Raw genomic sequence first — 14,673 nt, 5'->3', positions numbered from 1 at the left:
AGCTGAGCTCTGCTGGCTAATCACCAAGGCACACTGTTAATGAGCTTCAGTGCCAGGGGGCAGAGGGCAGACAAGTACCAAAGGGCAAAGCGCTGAGCTTCTTCCCTGGGCGTCTTCTCCCCACGGGGTGATGTGCAGTGTGGCCCAAAGAGCTTCCGGCTTATGAGCAGTGGGGAGGAGATGTATCTATTGGGGAAATGTTACTGCCTTTTTCTCCTTTTGGAAGCTCTGAAGGCCACCAGCTGAGCAGCTGTTTTTCACATCTCCTGCCCTTTTCAGAAAGCATTGGTTTTGAATAGGTCCCAGGAAAGGCTAATGCCACCTTCTACTGTCATGCTCTTAAAAACCCAACCTCTGCCCTGTCCCTGCCGTGCAGTGATGTTTCCTGTCGGTCAGAGTCCTGAGAGCTGCTCTCCTTCATGCTATGTGGGATGGCCTCGGAGCCAAGCTTCACCTCGGGCTCCTGAGGTGGAGAATAATAGCAATATCATCTCGAAATAATCAATGAGCAGCCACTAGAGAGGACGTTGCCGTTACCCCTTCTCCCCTCCTCTCTGCGGGCAGGACCCGGCCCATTTTCCCAGGGCTAGGACCAGCCATCTTCCACCCCCACCGGAACTTCCCTGGCAGGCGGAACCTTCGTGCAGCAGCAGCATCGTTCCCCCGGAGCCGGTCTAGCCGGACCGCCCACCTCTGCGGGGCCGCTTTAGCCGCGTACCGAGGCGAGGAGAGCGGTGCAGTATCCGGCATGTTCACGGCGGCGGCCGAGAGCTTCCTCAAGCAGGCGAGGTACCGGGGGGCTGGGGCACTGGGAGGGGGGCTGACAGCCTGGGGTGGGCGCTGAGGTACCGGGGGAGGGCGGCTGGGGCCCTGTCGGGGGTGCTGGGCTAGAGGCTGGCGGGGGTCGGGCTGGAGCTGAGTGGGGAGCGGGGCCCCGGCGCTGCCTCACCGGGTTGGGGGGCTGGAGGGGGGTGGTGGGTGCACCCCTGCAGCCCTAGGGCTTCTGAGGAGGGCCAGGAATTAGGCCCGAGCGGAGGGGCCGCGGCCGGGGTCCGACGCCCGCTGCCCCCCCCCCCCCAGGGAGATCCAGGAGGAGGAACTGCGGAGATTCGCCGCCCGCGTCGCCGCCCTCCTGCAGGGCCCGGAGCTGGGCCCCGAGGCCGTGGACTGTCTCCAGAGGCTGCACCTCACCGTCGCCGCCACCAAGTACCCCCGCAAGTGAGTGGCCTTGAGTCTCTCTGATGTTGGCAAGAACGGAAGCCTGACTTTCTTGGGGGAAAGAAGGGGGGGGGGGGTGCTAGTGCTTTACAAAAACACCCTGTTTTGAAAACACTGGGCTTGATATAAACATAAAGCCCCTCTTTGCCTTTTTCTCCCCACTGCTAAGCAGAAGGGGCATACCTCCTTTTGCAGTGAATAACAAGCGTTTGTGCTACTGAGCACTCTTTAAAGTTGCACTAAGGAACAAAATTCAGAAATGAAGATGATAAGATGGCATTGGTCAGAGTCACTATGAAGCGAGATCATCCCAAGACTAAGAGTATGTAGGAAATAAATATCGGAATCTATTCTTGCTTTACTGTGACCCTTGCAGGCTAGATGGCAAGTTCGTGGAACTGTTGCAGATGGTGCTGTGTTCGTCCAAGTACACTGAGCAGGTTCAGGTGTTATGTGCCGCCATCCTGAGAGAGATGTCGCCTTGCAATGATCTGATCCTCTCCTGTAATGAGATTCAAGATACAAAGCTCTTGAGCCTGGTATTATCTGTCCTTTTGGCTCAGGTAAATGATCTGTCAAGTCAGAAATCTTCTCTTGTCTATGTGGATTTGCTTTCTGATTGTTCCCTGTTTGCTGAGCTCAAAGAGTATCACTTCTCTAACATGAGTGCAATGGGCAGCAACCTCACTCATGAAGGCAGCCACACATGAAAAGCAGAGCCTTTACAGACATCATCATTGTGTTTTAATTTGTCACTACTTTGGGTGGACATCATCCTCCTTCTCTTTGCCCTTTTGCCCCTCTTGGCTCAGCAAAGCTGATGTTCTTTTTGTAAAGCTTTTGGTTTTCCAGAAGACACAGTCTCTGGTGTTGTGTTAGGAGCTGGAAACCTGCCATTGATTTGAGTTCATCTGGTTTTCCTCTGAGCAACAAGAGATGTCAGCAGCACACATAAGCAGCCCCATCATTTGCAGTGGGCTGCAGCAATGTATCCGCAGGAGGAGTAGGGTTATCTCTTCCATTTTCCTTCACTGCACAGCTCCTCATCACTGAAACTTAAACTTCCTTCTCTGTATGTTGCTTTGGTTGATTTATCCATGTCTGTTCACAAGAGAAGCACAGAAAGTAGCCTCAGTCACGGGTGAGGTTCCTGTATGAAATTCCTCACTGGATGCTCGCCTGTCATTTCCTAATTGCTCCTAGTGATCTGGTACAAATCTGACTATTAGATGGGGAGTGTCAGAGACTGGTGTTTGTTGCCTTCAGCAGCCAGCTGCCCAAGACCCTGAGCAGCAGAGAAGGTTTGCTTCTTGTCAGCATGATGACATTCATGGGGAAAAAAAGCCTGTCAAAAGTCTGGGTCCACCTGTCATCTTTAACAAAGTTGTATTGGACAGAAGGGTTTGACAGCATCTCGGAGCTGCAGCCGTAACAGCTTACAAAAGAGGAATCTGCTTTATTTTCTGCATTGTGAGGATATGGACTAACCAGAGAGTCCTAGAACATGTTACAACAGTCCGTTTTCTGTTCATAAATTTCTAATTTAACAATTGAGCTAGCAAACTGACCACCTGGGGAGTAGTTAGTGCTACTACTCTGCTCTAGAATTGATGGATCATAGTGTTTAATTTGAAGAGGTCCATTGCAGTTGTTAATTTCCACTTCAGGTGCTGGTTGTCCACAAACCTGTTGCTGTATCAGCGTACACTTCCCCTCATGGGATCTGTTAATTCACGTTGCAGAAGATCTCTCTGTACTGTGGTATAATAGCCTGTGCTGTGAGTTCTTTTTATGTTTGACATTGGTATTGATGTGTGATGGAAGAGTTTGTATGGTATTGGTCTCTAGCATTAGTAGAAGGTTATCTGCCTAGCTTTACCTCTGCTTTATTTTTAAGGGAAATAAGAAGGCTGAAGTGTCTGCTGTGGGGCAGCGTATTGTAAAAGGCCTCGAAAGAAGACTGCCTGAGGGTCAGAGTGCTCGGTACCTTCTTCCTGTCCTGTCAAAAGTCATCAGTCTTTCACCAGAATCTCTAACTGAAGGTAAATATATAGGAAGGCCTCAGATTACCATCTGGCTGTGATCTGTGCAGCGATCAGAAGGCTCTCTGAAGGCTTTGGCTGGGAGTAGGACTTGGAAACTGCTGTTAAAAGTGACATCTTTGCCACAGGGATGGTGAACTTATTGGGCAAGATATTCCACCACTCAAAAATGGAACTGGGTCTTCAGCTGCTTTCACCCCTTCTGGGTGCCAGAGTCTCTGTTCTGGCTTTCACCCCTTCTGGGTGCCAGAGTCTCTGTTCTGTATGGATTTGTATCACAGTAACATGTACCCTAGCTAAGGTCTCCAGATGCTGTAGGAGTGTGAAATTGTAGCTATCCTGAAGAGCATCAAGCAAAGTGAGAGAAACAGATATGTCTGCTTCTCTGCCTGCTCTAGCAATGACCCTGTGACTTTCCTTGTACAGAGCAGACCAATGTAGTCAGTAAAAAGATGGCCGACTGGCTGAGGTATGCGAGTATTCAGCAAGGAATTCCTCAGTCCTCTGGAGGCTTCTTCTCCAATCCCAGGACCAGACAGGTGAGTGCCGAGTTGCTGTGGTCATCTCATGGGGGCATTTGCTAGACAGGTACCTGCTCTTTTGGGTTCCCAGAATCAGGTTCTTTTGGGAAATGGTAACCTAGAAGGGCTGCTGTTCTTTGTCACTTTTTGTGGGGTAAGTGGTCAAGACACATGGGAAATCAAAGCAGGGGGATTTATAGCTCCAAGACTTAGGAGTTCTGCTCTAGAGCCAGAATTTTGATCCATGAAGTAGTTTTGAGGAGAGAGTCTTCTGGTGACCATGTACCTCAGAGTAAAAGCTGATTTCAAATGAGGCTTGTGTGAGAGAGAAGGGGAATGTTTGGGATGTTTCAGCTGGGGAAGAGAATCCAACACAGTTGGCTCTTCTCTCTCTGGATAACTGCCTCCCTGCAGGCCCCATAGTACATATAAACGAGGGCTACTTGTCTCCATGGGCTCAGTGGAGTTTTCCTTGCCTTGTCAGCCTCTTCCTGGGGATCTGACCTGCTGCATCTTTTCTCACAGCCTGGTCCTGTCACAGAGGTGGATGGTGCCATTGCCACTGACTTCTTCACAGTGCTCTCGATGGGTCAGTACTACACACAGGACCAGTGGCTCAACGTGCAGGCCTTCTCCATGCTGCGAAATTGGCTGCTGTGCTACGGGGGCCAGGGATTGAAGACCCCAAAATCAGGTATGAACTGAAGGGCTGCAGGCCAGTGTTGGTTGTACCCCCAAGAGGGATGTGTGCTCTGAGATGACGCACCAGCAACCCAGCAAGTGGCAGAAATATAGGCAAGAGTTCAGAGCTCTTGGACTGGAAGCAGGGAAACTTTGGGAGGGAATATCACAAAACCTCTTGACTGATCCTCACCGACGTTTCCATGAGGAATTATCCATTCAGTGGGTCTCCTGGTTTTAGGCAAAACCCCGTGGGTCCCTGAGAAAAAAAGCCTGGGTGGTAGGAGACAGCATGTCCTCAGTGTTCTTGTATCCCTCCCTTCTTCCCTAGCCTCCTTTTTCATCGCAGTGCACCTGGGGACAGACAGCTCCCTTGGTGTTGCTGGGCAGCTGTGTGGGTTACACTGCCCATGACGTGAGCCTATACGTGGTAATGTTTATTCCATAGATGACAAATCGGGAATGGACAGGTCTGTTATGTCCGCAGTCTCTACATCCACATCTAGTCGCATGCTTCCCCCAAAGGACCGTCTGCGGGAAAAAGCCTTTGAGTACTGCCAGCGGCTTATTGAGCAGAGCAACCGGCGTGAGTCTTGCCATGAACCCTCCTTGGAGTTTTCTTGGTAGAGTTCTTGAAAATGTTTCTGGTTCGCTGCCTCTTTGGGCTGGGATCTCACTCCCTAGAGTCTGTAGTCAGGCTCTAGGCATGGAACCTGTTGCAGCTGCAGGTGCAAGTTATTGATCAGCCCTGAGCTGGGGTGTTGGGTGGGATTTGGAGGCAATGGCCATGTTCTGTCTCCTACCCTTGATTTGCAGGGTGGAGCTGTGGAATGTGTTTCTCATTAGCCTGGAATCGGGATCAGTATGTGTTTCCACCTGTCCTGAAGTCTGTGTTAGTGCTCAAACTGATAGCCTAATGTTCCTGTTTGGACTCAAAAGTTTAACTTGGACTCCTTTCTCTGGCAGGACCCCTGAAGAAAGATGATGGAGACCTGCAGAAAGCTGTAAGTACACAGAGTTGGGGCTGAAACTTTGGGAGTTGTGGCTTCTCCCACTCTGATCTGACTCTCTGCTCTCCTGCAGTGTCTCATCGAGGCAGTGACAATCATGGACATCATCTGCAAACAGGACTCCTCCTATGTGTACCGCACAGTCTCCTTCCTGAAAATCCTGCATGGCAGAATCTGTGGGGATGCCACTTATGCCAGGGCACTACTGCCCATTGCCCAGTTCTTCCTGGACCACAGTAAGTCAGCAGCTCTCACCACACCCTCCACGAGCTAGCCTTTCTACTCTCAGCGCAGCCTTTTGTCCTGGCAGTTTGCTGGCTGCCAGAGGGGGTAATTCAGCCTTGGCTGTACTCTGGGGTGGATGGTCTCACTCCAGGAGACCCAGGAGCTGGGGTGTCCTGTGTTCTTAAGAAAAACATAACCCAGATTTAGCTTAGCTCCTGGAGCCCTTGTTGGCAGGGCTGCTGGGTAGGCTGTGCTCAGCAATGTGCTGTGTCCTCCCAGGCAAAATGGCAGCTGTGGACTCCGATGCAATCTACAAACACTTATTCACTGATATCCCGGCTCAGCTCTTCCACAGCCCATCACTGGCCTTCGAATTTGTCCAGTTCTGCAAAGACAACAGCCAGCTCTTCACTGAGACCTCCAGCATATTCAGGCAGAGCTTTCCAAATCTCTTCAAGGTACAACTGCTCGAGCAGCACAGCAGAGAGCCTGCTGCACGTTCCTTTCTGTACCCCAGAACTTTCTGTTTGCACCTCAGAGCCCTCCATGTGCCTTCATGGCAGTGCTAGGGAGAGCACAGGCAAAAAGGACTGTTAGAAAAGCAAGTGTGAGTTTGAAGAGGGAAGAGGGTTCTGGGTGTGATTAGCACTGCCGGTAGAGGAAAGTCTGCATTAGTATTACTGCCAGTGGCTTGGGAGGCGCAGTGAACGCAGTTAGGACACAGCACTTTGTTTCTGGAAAATTTTAATAAGTTGCAGCTTGCCAGCCACTGAACCAGCTGTCAGATGCCTGTGTTGAGCTTCCATCAACCTACCAGGTTTTGACCAAACCCTCAGACCTCTCTGGTTTTGCTTTTCAGAAGTGAATTTCCCTTCCCTGTCCCTTTTGGTCACAGTGTGAGAATCCTCTGGGTGTGTGGTGGAGTAGCAGGATAGTGCAGCAGTTTGTGCTTGTTCCTTGCAGTTCCTGGCGTGGAACAGCCCACCCCTTATCTCTGAGTTTGTGGACCTTCTCCCATTTCTGCTGGATGCTGGCACAGCCATTGAGATCTTCCATTTGCTGCTTGACCTGCCCTGTTTGACAGCAGCTCTGGACATCCAGCTGAGGTAACGCTACCTTCCCTTCTTGCTACTTCTTGCTTGCTACTCAGGGCATTCGCATTGACCATAGCCTGGCAGATGTTTCTCTGAGCCTCAGGTGCCCTCTGGCTGCTGCTGTCACAGAACAAGAGGCATCTGCTACAGTCAGGTTAACAGTCAGGTTTCTGGCTTTGTTCTCCTGCAGTCATACAGAAGTTTCTTCCTGAGGTCATTAGGAACTGTGAGTCTCCAGGAAGATGGGCTAGGATTGGCACTGGTTCTCAGTGCTGTATCTCTGCTCTTCCTTGTCTTCCCTGACATTAGCAGCTCTTTCTGGAGTGCTTAGAAGAGGGAGTCATCCTAGAGGCAGTGGGCTTTCATGACAGGGATACAGAGCACCGTTTTCACCTTTCCCAGGAGTGATACAGAAGCAATTCTGGAACTGTTGCCTGAGCCTGGGGGAGAAGGTCTGAGCTCATAATTTTCTGTCATCCTGGTTCTCTGGCTTCCAGAGGGCCTGGATTAGACCAACTTGCTGTCCCTGCTCCAGTGAAAAGGGAGTTATTCCATTGTTCAGTATTCCAGCTATGCCCTGGCCCATTCTCATAATGCAGCACATTCTGTGTGTGCCTCCTGCTAGGTCAACTGCTCTTCCTACCTCTGAGAAGGCTGCCAGCGACCCAGCTGTGAAGCCAGCCACCTGTCTGGAAGCCTTTCGCCATCCCCTCTACAAGAGCATGTTCCAGTATCTTCTCCGCACCAAGTCTGCTCCCGAGGACGCCCCAGAGAGGTAGGAGGCTGCTGTAGGAGACTGCCACAAGGCTCAAAGTGCTCAAAGGTCTTGTGGGGAAGTAGGGAGGGGCAGCCAGGAGAGTAGCTGGGAACAAGCCTTCAACAGTAACTCTTCTGTTGCCCACAGGCTGATTCCACTTCGGCAGCTGCTGGGATCCCTGGCCAGCAGCCCAAGGGTCGTGCAATGTGCAGAGACTGTCCCTGTCTTACTGGAGCTCTTTTTCAGGGTGGTGGCAGAGGTAGGCCCTTCTGAGGGAGTTTGGCTCCCAGTTGTGCTATGGGGATATCTTGTTATGTGAAGCACAGTCGTAGAAGCAAAATTGTTAAGACTGCAGCTTCAACAGAGGGGTGCATGAGGGGGGCGTGGGATGGTCTGATGCTGGCATGTACCAGCACTGAGCTGGCTACTTCGTCTGGAGGAGCAGAAAAGCTCCATGGTGCAGTGTCGGGCTTCACGCTGCTCCCTCAGGCAGCTGCGAGAGCAGAATGAGTGCCTGATGCCTGCTTTGTGCGCTGCTCCCCTCCTGCTAGATCAGGCTGTTTCTGTGCCAGCTGCCTTATCTGACTGGTTAGTTTGGGTTTTGGCTGCTGGAAGACACTGATGTTGCTGAACCTAAAGTTGTTTCTCAGTTTGCAGATGGACCGCTGATAAACCAGCTGGTGGTGCTGCTGCTGCAGAGGAGTGACGAGCTCTATGAGATCCCAGCATTTAAAGATGACGTGTACAGGTGAGATGGGACAGGAGGCCCAGCCAAGCTCCCAACCCTTCTGCTGGCTGCAGCCTGGCAGCCCAGGAGCCTTTTCCATTGTGGCCTGGTCCCTGCTGCAACGCATCTTTGGAGGGTACAAAATGGGAGCTGCACCTTCAGCCCCGCTAGAAACATCCTGAGCATACAGCCACTGTGCCAGTGATGACCGCCTTGCCCATGGTCTGAGTTCTGCCCATCTTTCTTCTCTAGGGTGCTGGGCTCACAGCTGGTGATGCTGTGCAAGCTGCGCCCTGCGCTCATCGTGGAACTGTCCACGGAGATTCTGGAGTTCTCAGGAACAGTCAGCAACATCCAGAACAAGGAGGCCATCTTCACCCATGTGGTAAGCAGGGCCTGCTTGCACAGGTTGCTCCAATTGCGGTGCAATCTGTTGGTCACCTTCCCTTTCCTTCTCTCCTCTGTCCTAGCATTAGCTGATTTGCTGTTCCCTAAAAATTGTTTCCTTCCCTTTTCTTCTGCTGGCCCTGAGCACATCTGCCTTTGCTTCAGGTTTGGGCTATTGGAGAGTACATGTCTGTGTCCTACGACAAGCGCTGCACCGTGGAGCAGATCAACCGATTCTTTGAGACTCTGGAGGCCATGCTATTTGAAATCACCCAGCTCCGACCACTGGCCAGCACCCCCAGCTATGCACCCCGCGCCATCAGTGTCCTCATGGCCACGTTGACCAAGTTGGCAGCTCGCAGCCAGGATTTGATCCCCAGGTGAGGAGGGATGGCAAGGGCTGAAATGTGCAGGTCTCCTGGGTCCACACACAGATGTTTGCTAGTGTTAATGGAACCTGGAACTGAAACAGGACAGAGGAAACAAGCTGTGGAGGAGCAATTTGGGGAAGTGGGATTTGTCTGCTGATTAACACTCTCTGCATCAGGAGGAGGGGGTGGGTAGCATCTGGTGTTCACCTGCAACAGAATCTTTTGGAGTACACAGGCTTAAGTAGTGATCTTGCTGGGTGCAAAGGTCCTGCCAGCTGATGTCTATGTCCTTCTTTCCTGCAGAGTGTCCATGTTCCTGTCCAAGATGAGGACATTTGTGCAGAGCCCTGCTGTCACCGCTGTTTACTGTGAGGAGGACCTCGAGGAGATCCTTATCCGGGCAACTGAGCTCATGAACCTACTGAAAATGCCAAGTGTGGCTCAGTTTGTGTTCACGCCGCCTGTAGAGGTGGCCAGTACGCGGTTTCAGAGAGAGGTGAATGACTCCCTCCCTTTTGCCCTGAGGATTGTCACCCGTCTCCTAGAGCCGACTCCGGGCTTCATGCCAGGGTGAGGGCATGAGGTTTCTGAGAGGCTCCAGCCTCTATTGTAGTTCATTGGACACTGCTGATGCTCAGGGCTGAGGCCCTGCTCTGCACTGGAAGTGAGGAACTGGAAATGGTTGTGAATGAAACAGAAAACACGAATAAGTAGAGCTGAGGCAGCTCTTCTGGTCTGAGGCTGTTTGTATTTGTGTCTCCTAGTGCCTGTTGCTTTTCTGTCTCCTAATTTGTCTTATCTCCCCTGGCCAGTATAGATTGAAAATCCCACTGGATGTATGTGAATGTGGCGGGAGGGCGAGTGCGTGCGTTAATACCCTGCCAGCACACCATGCCCCTCTGCAGACGTCCTTCTTCCCTCCCCTCCTCTGACTTGGTTCTCTTGCCCTTCGCCCTCGCTACACCCTGGCTATGCACGTGCTGCTTTTATTGCCTCTCTGCTTGCAGCAGATCAGCCAAGCGAAGGCCGGTGTGAGGTGGGAGAAAGCAGAAGTGACTCCATTAAGTCTGCTGCGAGCCCTTGCTGCTCTTCTGTCTTGCCATCAGAGCGAACGTGTCGAGATCCAAGAGACAGCTACCAGATGGGAGCTTAGAGAGATTTATTGATCCAGTTTCTTGTTGACACCAAGAGCATGTCTTAACATACATTAGCCCCTTGTCAAACAGGCGCCATGCTGTGTTCTGTATCTGTGTGAGAAGTTTATACACATTTAAGCTGTACAGTATTAACAAATGGGGGAAGTAAATACATCCCACTGCTCTTCCCAGGAGAAGCAAGCCCTCGTGCACGCTAGTAAATAGCCGGGTTTATTTACAGTCTGTTTCAATACCTGACTGCACTGTAAGCAACACAGCTCTGGGGCTGTTCCCCACTCCAGGTGTGCCTGCGGAGTCAGGCTCTGGGGAGCAGAAGGTTGTGTTGGTACCACTGGATCTTGCCAGGGTGCTCCCCCAATTCTGTCTAGTGCAAACCAAGCCTCCTCCGAGCCCCGGTTCCCGGGCAGAGGGGAGTACAGAGTGCATGCGGTTTGCCCAGGGACTCTAGGCAGCCGTCTCCTGCCCTACAAACCTGCTGAGCTCCGTGGAGGATGACAGGCCAACATACCTACCCATTCAGTCGAGTGAATCACCAGGAGCCCTGCGGGGCCCTGAGCCTTTGCTCGCCTGCCTGGTACAGCTGAGCCAGTGGCAGGAGGGATGCGATGTTCCTGCTGGGGCGGGACCCCAGGCCAGCCGGCGTGAGCATGGCCTAGCAGAGAAGCAAGGCACTAGTGTCTCGGTGAAGGTGCTTTGTCCATCTTGCTCTAGAAAAGGCAGGCCAGGCTGCATCGAAATCCAGTAGTGGACTGTTTCCCCTGCATGGATTATTTTGACATGTCTCCTTCTGCGAAGTGCAAGACTAAGCACAGAAACCAAAACTACAGCAGTGAGGTTTAAAATTAAGGCCAACCCTGTTAAGCGTCCCTTTTTTAGCGTTGCAATCTTCGGAGCACTGTTGTTGCGAGATGCTGTATGAACATCTGATTTGCTGCCAGAGCCTAGACCATGCTGGTTTAAGCACAGGGTGTGATGTAGGGCTTTGTAGCAAGCTGTTCAAATAGGGTTCGGCTAAACTAGGTCTTGGTATTTGTCTGTATGTGGAAATCAGGTCGGGTTTATCCCGTTAATGTTGCTCCAGGGAGGACTCGGCAGGCAGGAGGCCGGGTGTGCAGGGGCCGGCCAGCCGCGCGGTGGAGCTGCCAACCCGGCTCTGCTGACACCGTTGCTGTTGGCAGCAGACAGCAGAGCTGGGACTGTTTCTGGGACATTCAAGACTGACCTTCTGAAGGAGCCTCTGCTGCTCGTCATCACCCATCGGCATGTCAGCAGCACGCACTTCTGAGATGCTCTGAGCTGGGCAGGAAAGGGGGCAGCCATATCATGGCCTGGCAAAGCTGGATGGAGAGGACCAGGACGCAGTGCCAAGATGTCATTTGTCTGCCTGGGCTGGTGTCAGCCACACCTCCAGTCTGGCACCGCACGCTGCCAGGCTGGCTCAGGTCCTGGGTGGCACAAACCCACCGTTCTGGGCTTGTAGGGGCCAGGGCCAGGCACAGAAGCACTAACCTGGCTGTAACCCCTTGGAGAGGACAGTAGCTCCTGCATGGGGAAATTCTCAGCTGTGAATGCCCCATGCTGCTGGCTCAATCCCGGGGGACTTCTGCCAGGATTGTGGTGCCAGAGCCGGGCAATAAATCTGCTGCGTGAGCAAGGGCGAGAGAGTCCTTTTCTTCAAGGGGCTCCCCCCAGGACTCACAGGGAGGTGCTGGTGCTGTTAGCCCTTTGCTGTAGCTGCTTCCCATCCCAAAGCAGGTCTGGGGGCAGCGTGATTGTAGCCCAGCAGCAGAAAGGCACCTGATTTAGGGTATGGCACCGGGGAACTTAACTCCTGGCAAGGCATCCTGCTTTGGTTCTGCTCCCGGGTGCTTGTGCTGCGTTTGCCACCCCCCAGAGCTGGGCACCCTCTTCCAGCCTGATGTGCCAGCGCCTCAGGTGGCCACTGCCACAGCGAAGCCCAGGCCTGCCTCATGTGCTGATCTTTAAATCCCAAAGGTGTTTCAAGCCTTCTGTCTGCCAGCGTGGAGGATCACGCAGGGCTGCCAGCCTAGAGGAACAGAGGAGCCTGCCTACAGCCCCTGTGGGGGAGCATTCCCTTTCTGCCCTCCACCACGGGGGACAAAGGAAGAGGAAAGCTCCTGAGAAGGATGACACAGAGTATAAGATGAGGCCAGGCAATTGGTCAGGAATGATGCTCCCAGCCAGTGCGGTGGGAGAAGTGTGCACCACCTTTGCATGTCCTTTCATCCACTGCAGCGCAGGGGCGAGGTATCGAAAAGCAAGTCGAGGGCAGTTGTGGAGTCCTGGTCTTCCTTCTTGCACTCCAGGCTCCCCAAGGTCAGCCTTAACCAGAGCTGCACCCACAAGCTGCTGCAGAAGGACCCTCGTACCACAAGGACTAGGAGGAAGAGGAGCTGGAAATGATTTTTTTGGCTATTTCCATGTCTGACTTGGCAACCAGAAACCGCAGCTTCTTCCCTCCGGAGCGGATGAGGTCCACCGCACTGCAGAGAGCAGCAAAGGGAGAGAGGTAAATTCTGGCTCCCCACAGGCTGGCAGTCCCCCGGGAGCCTGCCAGGTCACGGGCATTTGCAAAACACCCCCCATCTGCAAAACACCTGCACCCTCTGCTCTGCGCCTGCTCAGCGTTACAAGCAGAGTCTGTTTCTCTTCTGCATGTAGCTTTACGGGGAGCCTGGCCTGGCCTTCACGCAAGTGCTGCCAGGACGAGGGCAAACAAGCCCTGAGCAGCTCTGCCTTGTGGGCACCTCAGCTCTGCCTCCGGCAGCCAGGCGGGGTGTGAGATGCTTCACGCCACCGCATTTCCCAAATGGGCTCTCTAGCTTTTGCTCCATCCTCCAAATCCCTCCACCTAGCTGCCTGCCCTCCTGTCCAGTGTCCCGGGCAGGTCACTCCTCTCCCTGCAGCTCGCCTCTGCGTTGTTGGCCGGGATCGTAGCACCAGGCACAGGGAGACCCTGTGCAGCTCTTTGCTGCGAAACAGCTGAAAAACCTGGACTTCAGCATTAACTCCCACAGTGCCAATACTGGACCGGGCCCTCCGGCAAGGTGCGACTCACCTTTGGTAGTCTGCCCCGATGAGACTGGTGCCATTGACAGCCAGGATGCGGTCCCCGATGGACAGCCTGCCGTCGGCAGCCGCAGGGCTGTCCTCGATCAGGGTGCGGATGTAGATCCCCGGGGAGCAGAGAGGAGTGTGCTGTTGGCAGGGAAAGGCGGTGAGCGACCAGCCAGGGCGGAGAGGACACAAAACGTTTGTGGTCCCAAAGGGCTGAGCTCCCCAGGCAGGGTGACTGTCCCCTGCCGCTCACAGCTAATCGGGTGCCTGATGCCAGGTGGGACCCTGGAGGCACCGGGGAAGCTGATGGCTGGGTGCTGGGGACGGCATCACTAACAGTACCAGGAAGGAAATGCAAACCTTTGGTTTTATATGATTTTATACAGAGAAAGGAGATGTGGGGGTAATATTTTCTTGTGCAATTTAATTAAGAGTAAAGCATTGTTAACTTGCGGCTGCCCTGGGATGGGAGCTCTGTGCTCACGGCTGTCCCAGGGGCTCGGTGATGCCCTGTTTCCTACTGACTAATGCACTGCTGTGAAAGGCCACTTAGTAAGATGATCCACCGCGCTAAGCCAGATTGCAACGCGGCCTTATGCAAGAGCAGGGAGAGCAGCAAGTGCTGTCACTGGCGGAGCTGTTCTGGCACCCTGCGAGCCTCCCTGCTCCCCTCGCTTCCCTTGCCACCCGCTGAAGGGTGGAGGAAAGACCTCGGCTGAGTCCTTTTCCTTCCACAAGAGCACTGAGCCTGTTTGCTCTCTCCAGCTGCAGGACAGCTGTGATGGACTTTGCATGCACGGCACAGAAACCCAGGAGTGGAGATCTGCTCCTCCCTAGATATCACTCTGTGCCTCATTTTCCCCAGGAGAAGCAGCCTAGTCCCGGGGGAAGTCATTAGCTTCTTTGCTGGCTTTTCTTGGGGTATAAAACGTCCCACATGTCCCATTCCAGTTATCTGGAGGGGCATCAACCCTGTCCCACAGTCAGTGCAAACTCACCAAGCCATCGATCAGCCCCATCCCCAGCCCAATGGGGCCTCTCTCCAGCTCCACCACAAAGACGTAGCAAAAGTCATCGGTGGCAGAACTGCGGCTGGAAGACTCTGGTGTGGGGTAGTCGTAGGGGGTCGGTGAGCATCCTGGCAGTGGAGAGACCGGCTTACCACCCTGGCATCCCCTAAACCCAGCCTCACAACCTCCCACACAAAGCTCACCCCCAAAACCCCATCAAAGCAGACCTTGGGTTGCCCCAGAGCTGGTTTTCTACTGGGGTAGGAGCTGGACGAGATGCTCCGTTTGCTCTCACCTGCCCTGTCCAAGCACAGTTCCCTGCAGGAACCGTGTGAACGGGGAGGGCTACACAGACCGGCAACAACCACCCTCGTGCCCCAATCCTGCACCCCCAA

At 53.4% G+C, this 14,673-nt stretch overlaps 2 protein-coding genes across 6 annotated transcripts in view; one reads left to right on the top strand and one right to left on the bottom strand.

The window, feature by feature from the left end:
• The first annotated feature begins 691 nt into the window (after nucleotides 1–691).
• On the top strand, nucleotides 692–9,772 carry AP5Z1 (adaptor related protein complex 5 subunit zeta 1). Its single transcript, XM_054843067.1, has 17 exons — nucleotides 692–789; nucleotides 1,081–1,218; nucleotides 1,595–1,781; nucleotides 3,116–3,260; nucleotides 3,687–3,799; nucleotides 4,307–4,475; nucleotides 4,911–5,048; nucleotides 5,429–5,466; nucleotides 5,546–5,708; nucleotides 5,977–6,155; nucleotides 6,661–6,803; nucleotides 7,417–7,566; nucleotides 7,696–7,807; nucleotides 8,199–8,296; nucleotides 8,528–8,660; nucleotides 8,828–9,042; nucleotides 9,337–9,772. Exons 1-17 carry the CDS (start codon nucleotides 749–751, stop codon nucleotides 9,605–9,607), a joined length of 2,433 nt encoding a protein of 810 aa, XP_054699042.1. The 5' UTR covers nucleotides 692–748; the 3' UTR covers nucleotides 9,608–9,772.
• Nucleotides 9,773–10,183: 411 nt separating this feature from the next.
• The window catches only part of RADIL (Rap associating with DIL domain), a 31,529-nt gene continuing 27,039 nt past the window's right edge, over nucleotides 10,184–14,673 (bottom strand). For 2 of the 5 annotated variants that reach the window (XM_054843063.1, XM_054843066.1), the window contains 3 exons: nucleotides 14,267–14,406; nucleotides 13,270–13,409; nucleotides 10,184–12,694 (listed from right to left, as the gene is read on the bottom strand). In XM_054843063.1, the coding sequence (XP_054699038.1) occupies nucleotides 12,589–12,694; nucleotides 13,270–13,409; nucleotides 14,267–14,406 (386 nt within the window). In that variant the 3' untranslated portion in view covers nucleotides 10,184–12,588. Of the gene's footprint in view, nucleotides 12,695–12,994; nucleotides 13,063–13,226; nucleotides 13,410–14,266; nucleotides 14,407–14,505; nucleotides 14,546–14,673 lie in introns of those variants that run through there. The other 3 variants (XR_008579408.1, XM_054843065.1, XR_008579409.1) reach the window with 3 other exon arrangements.

Source organism: Grus americana, chromosome 15 (genome assembly GCF_028858705.1).
Source record: "Grus americana isolate bGruAme1 chromosome 15, bGruAme1.mat, whole genome shotgun sequence".
In the NCBI taxonomy this organism is placed as follows: domain Eukaryota; kingdom Metazoa; phylum Chordata; class Aves; order Gruiformes; family Gruidae; genus Grus; species Grus americana.
Note: the sequence above shows the minus strand (reverse complement) of the source record. Positions and strands in the feature narration are given on the sequence as shown.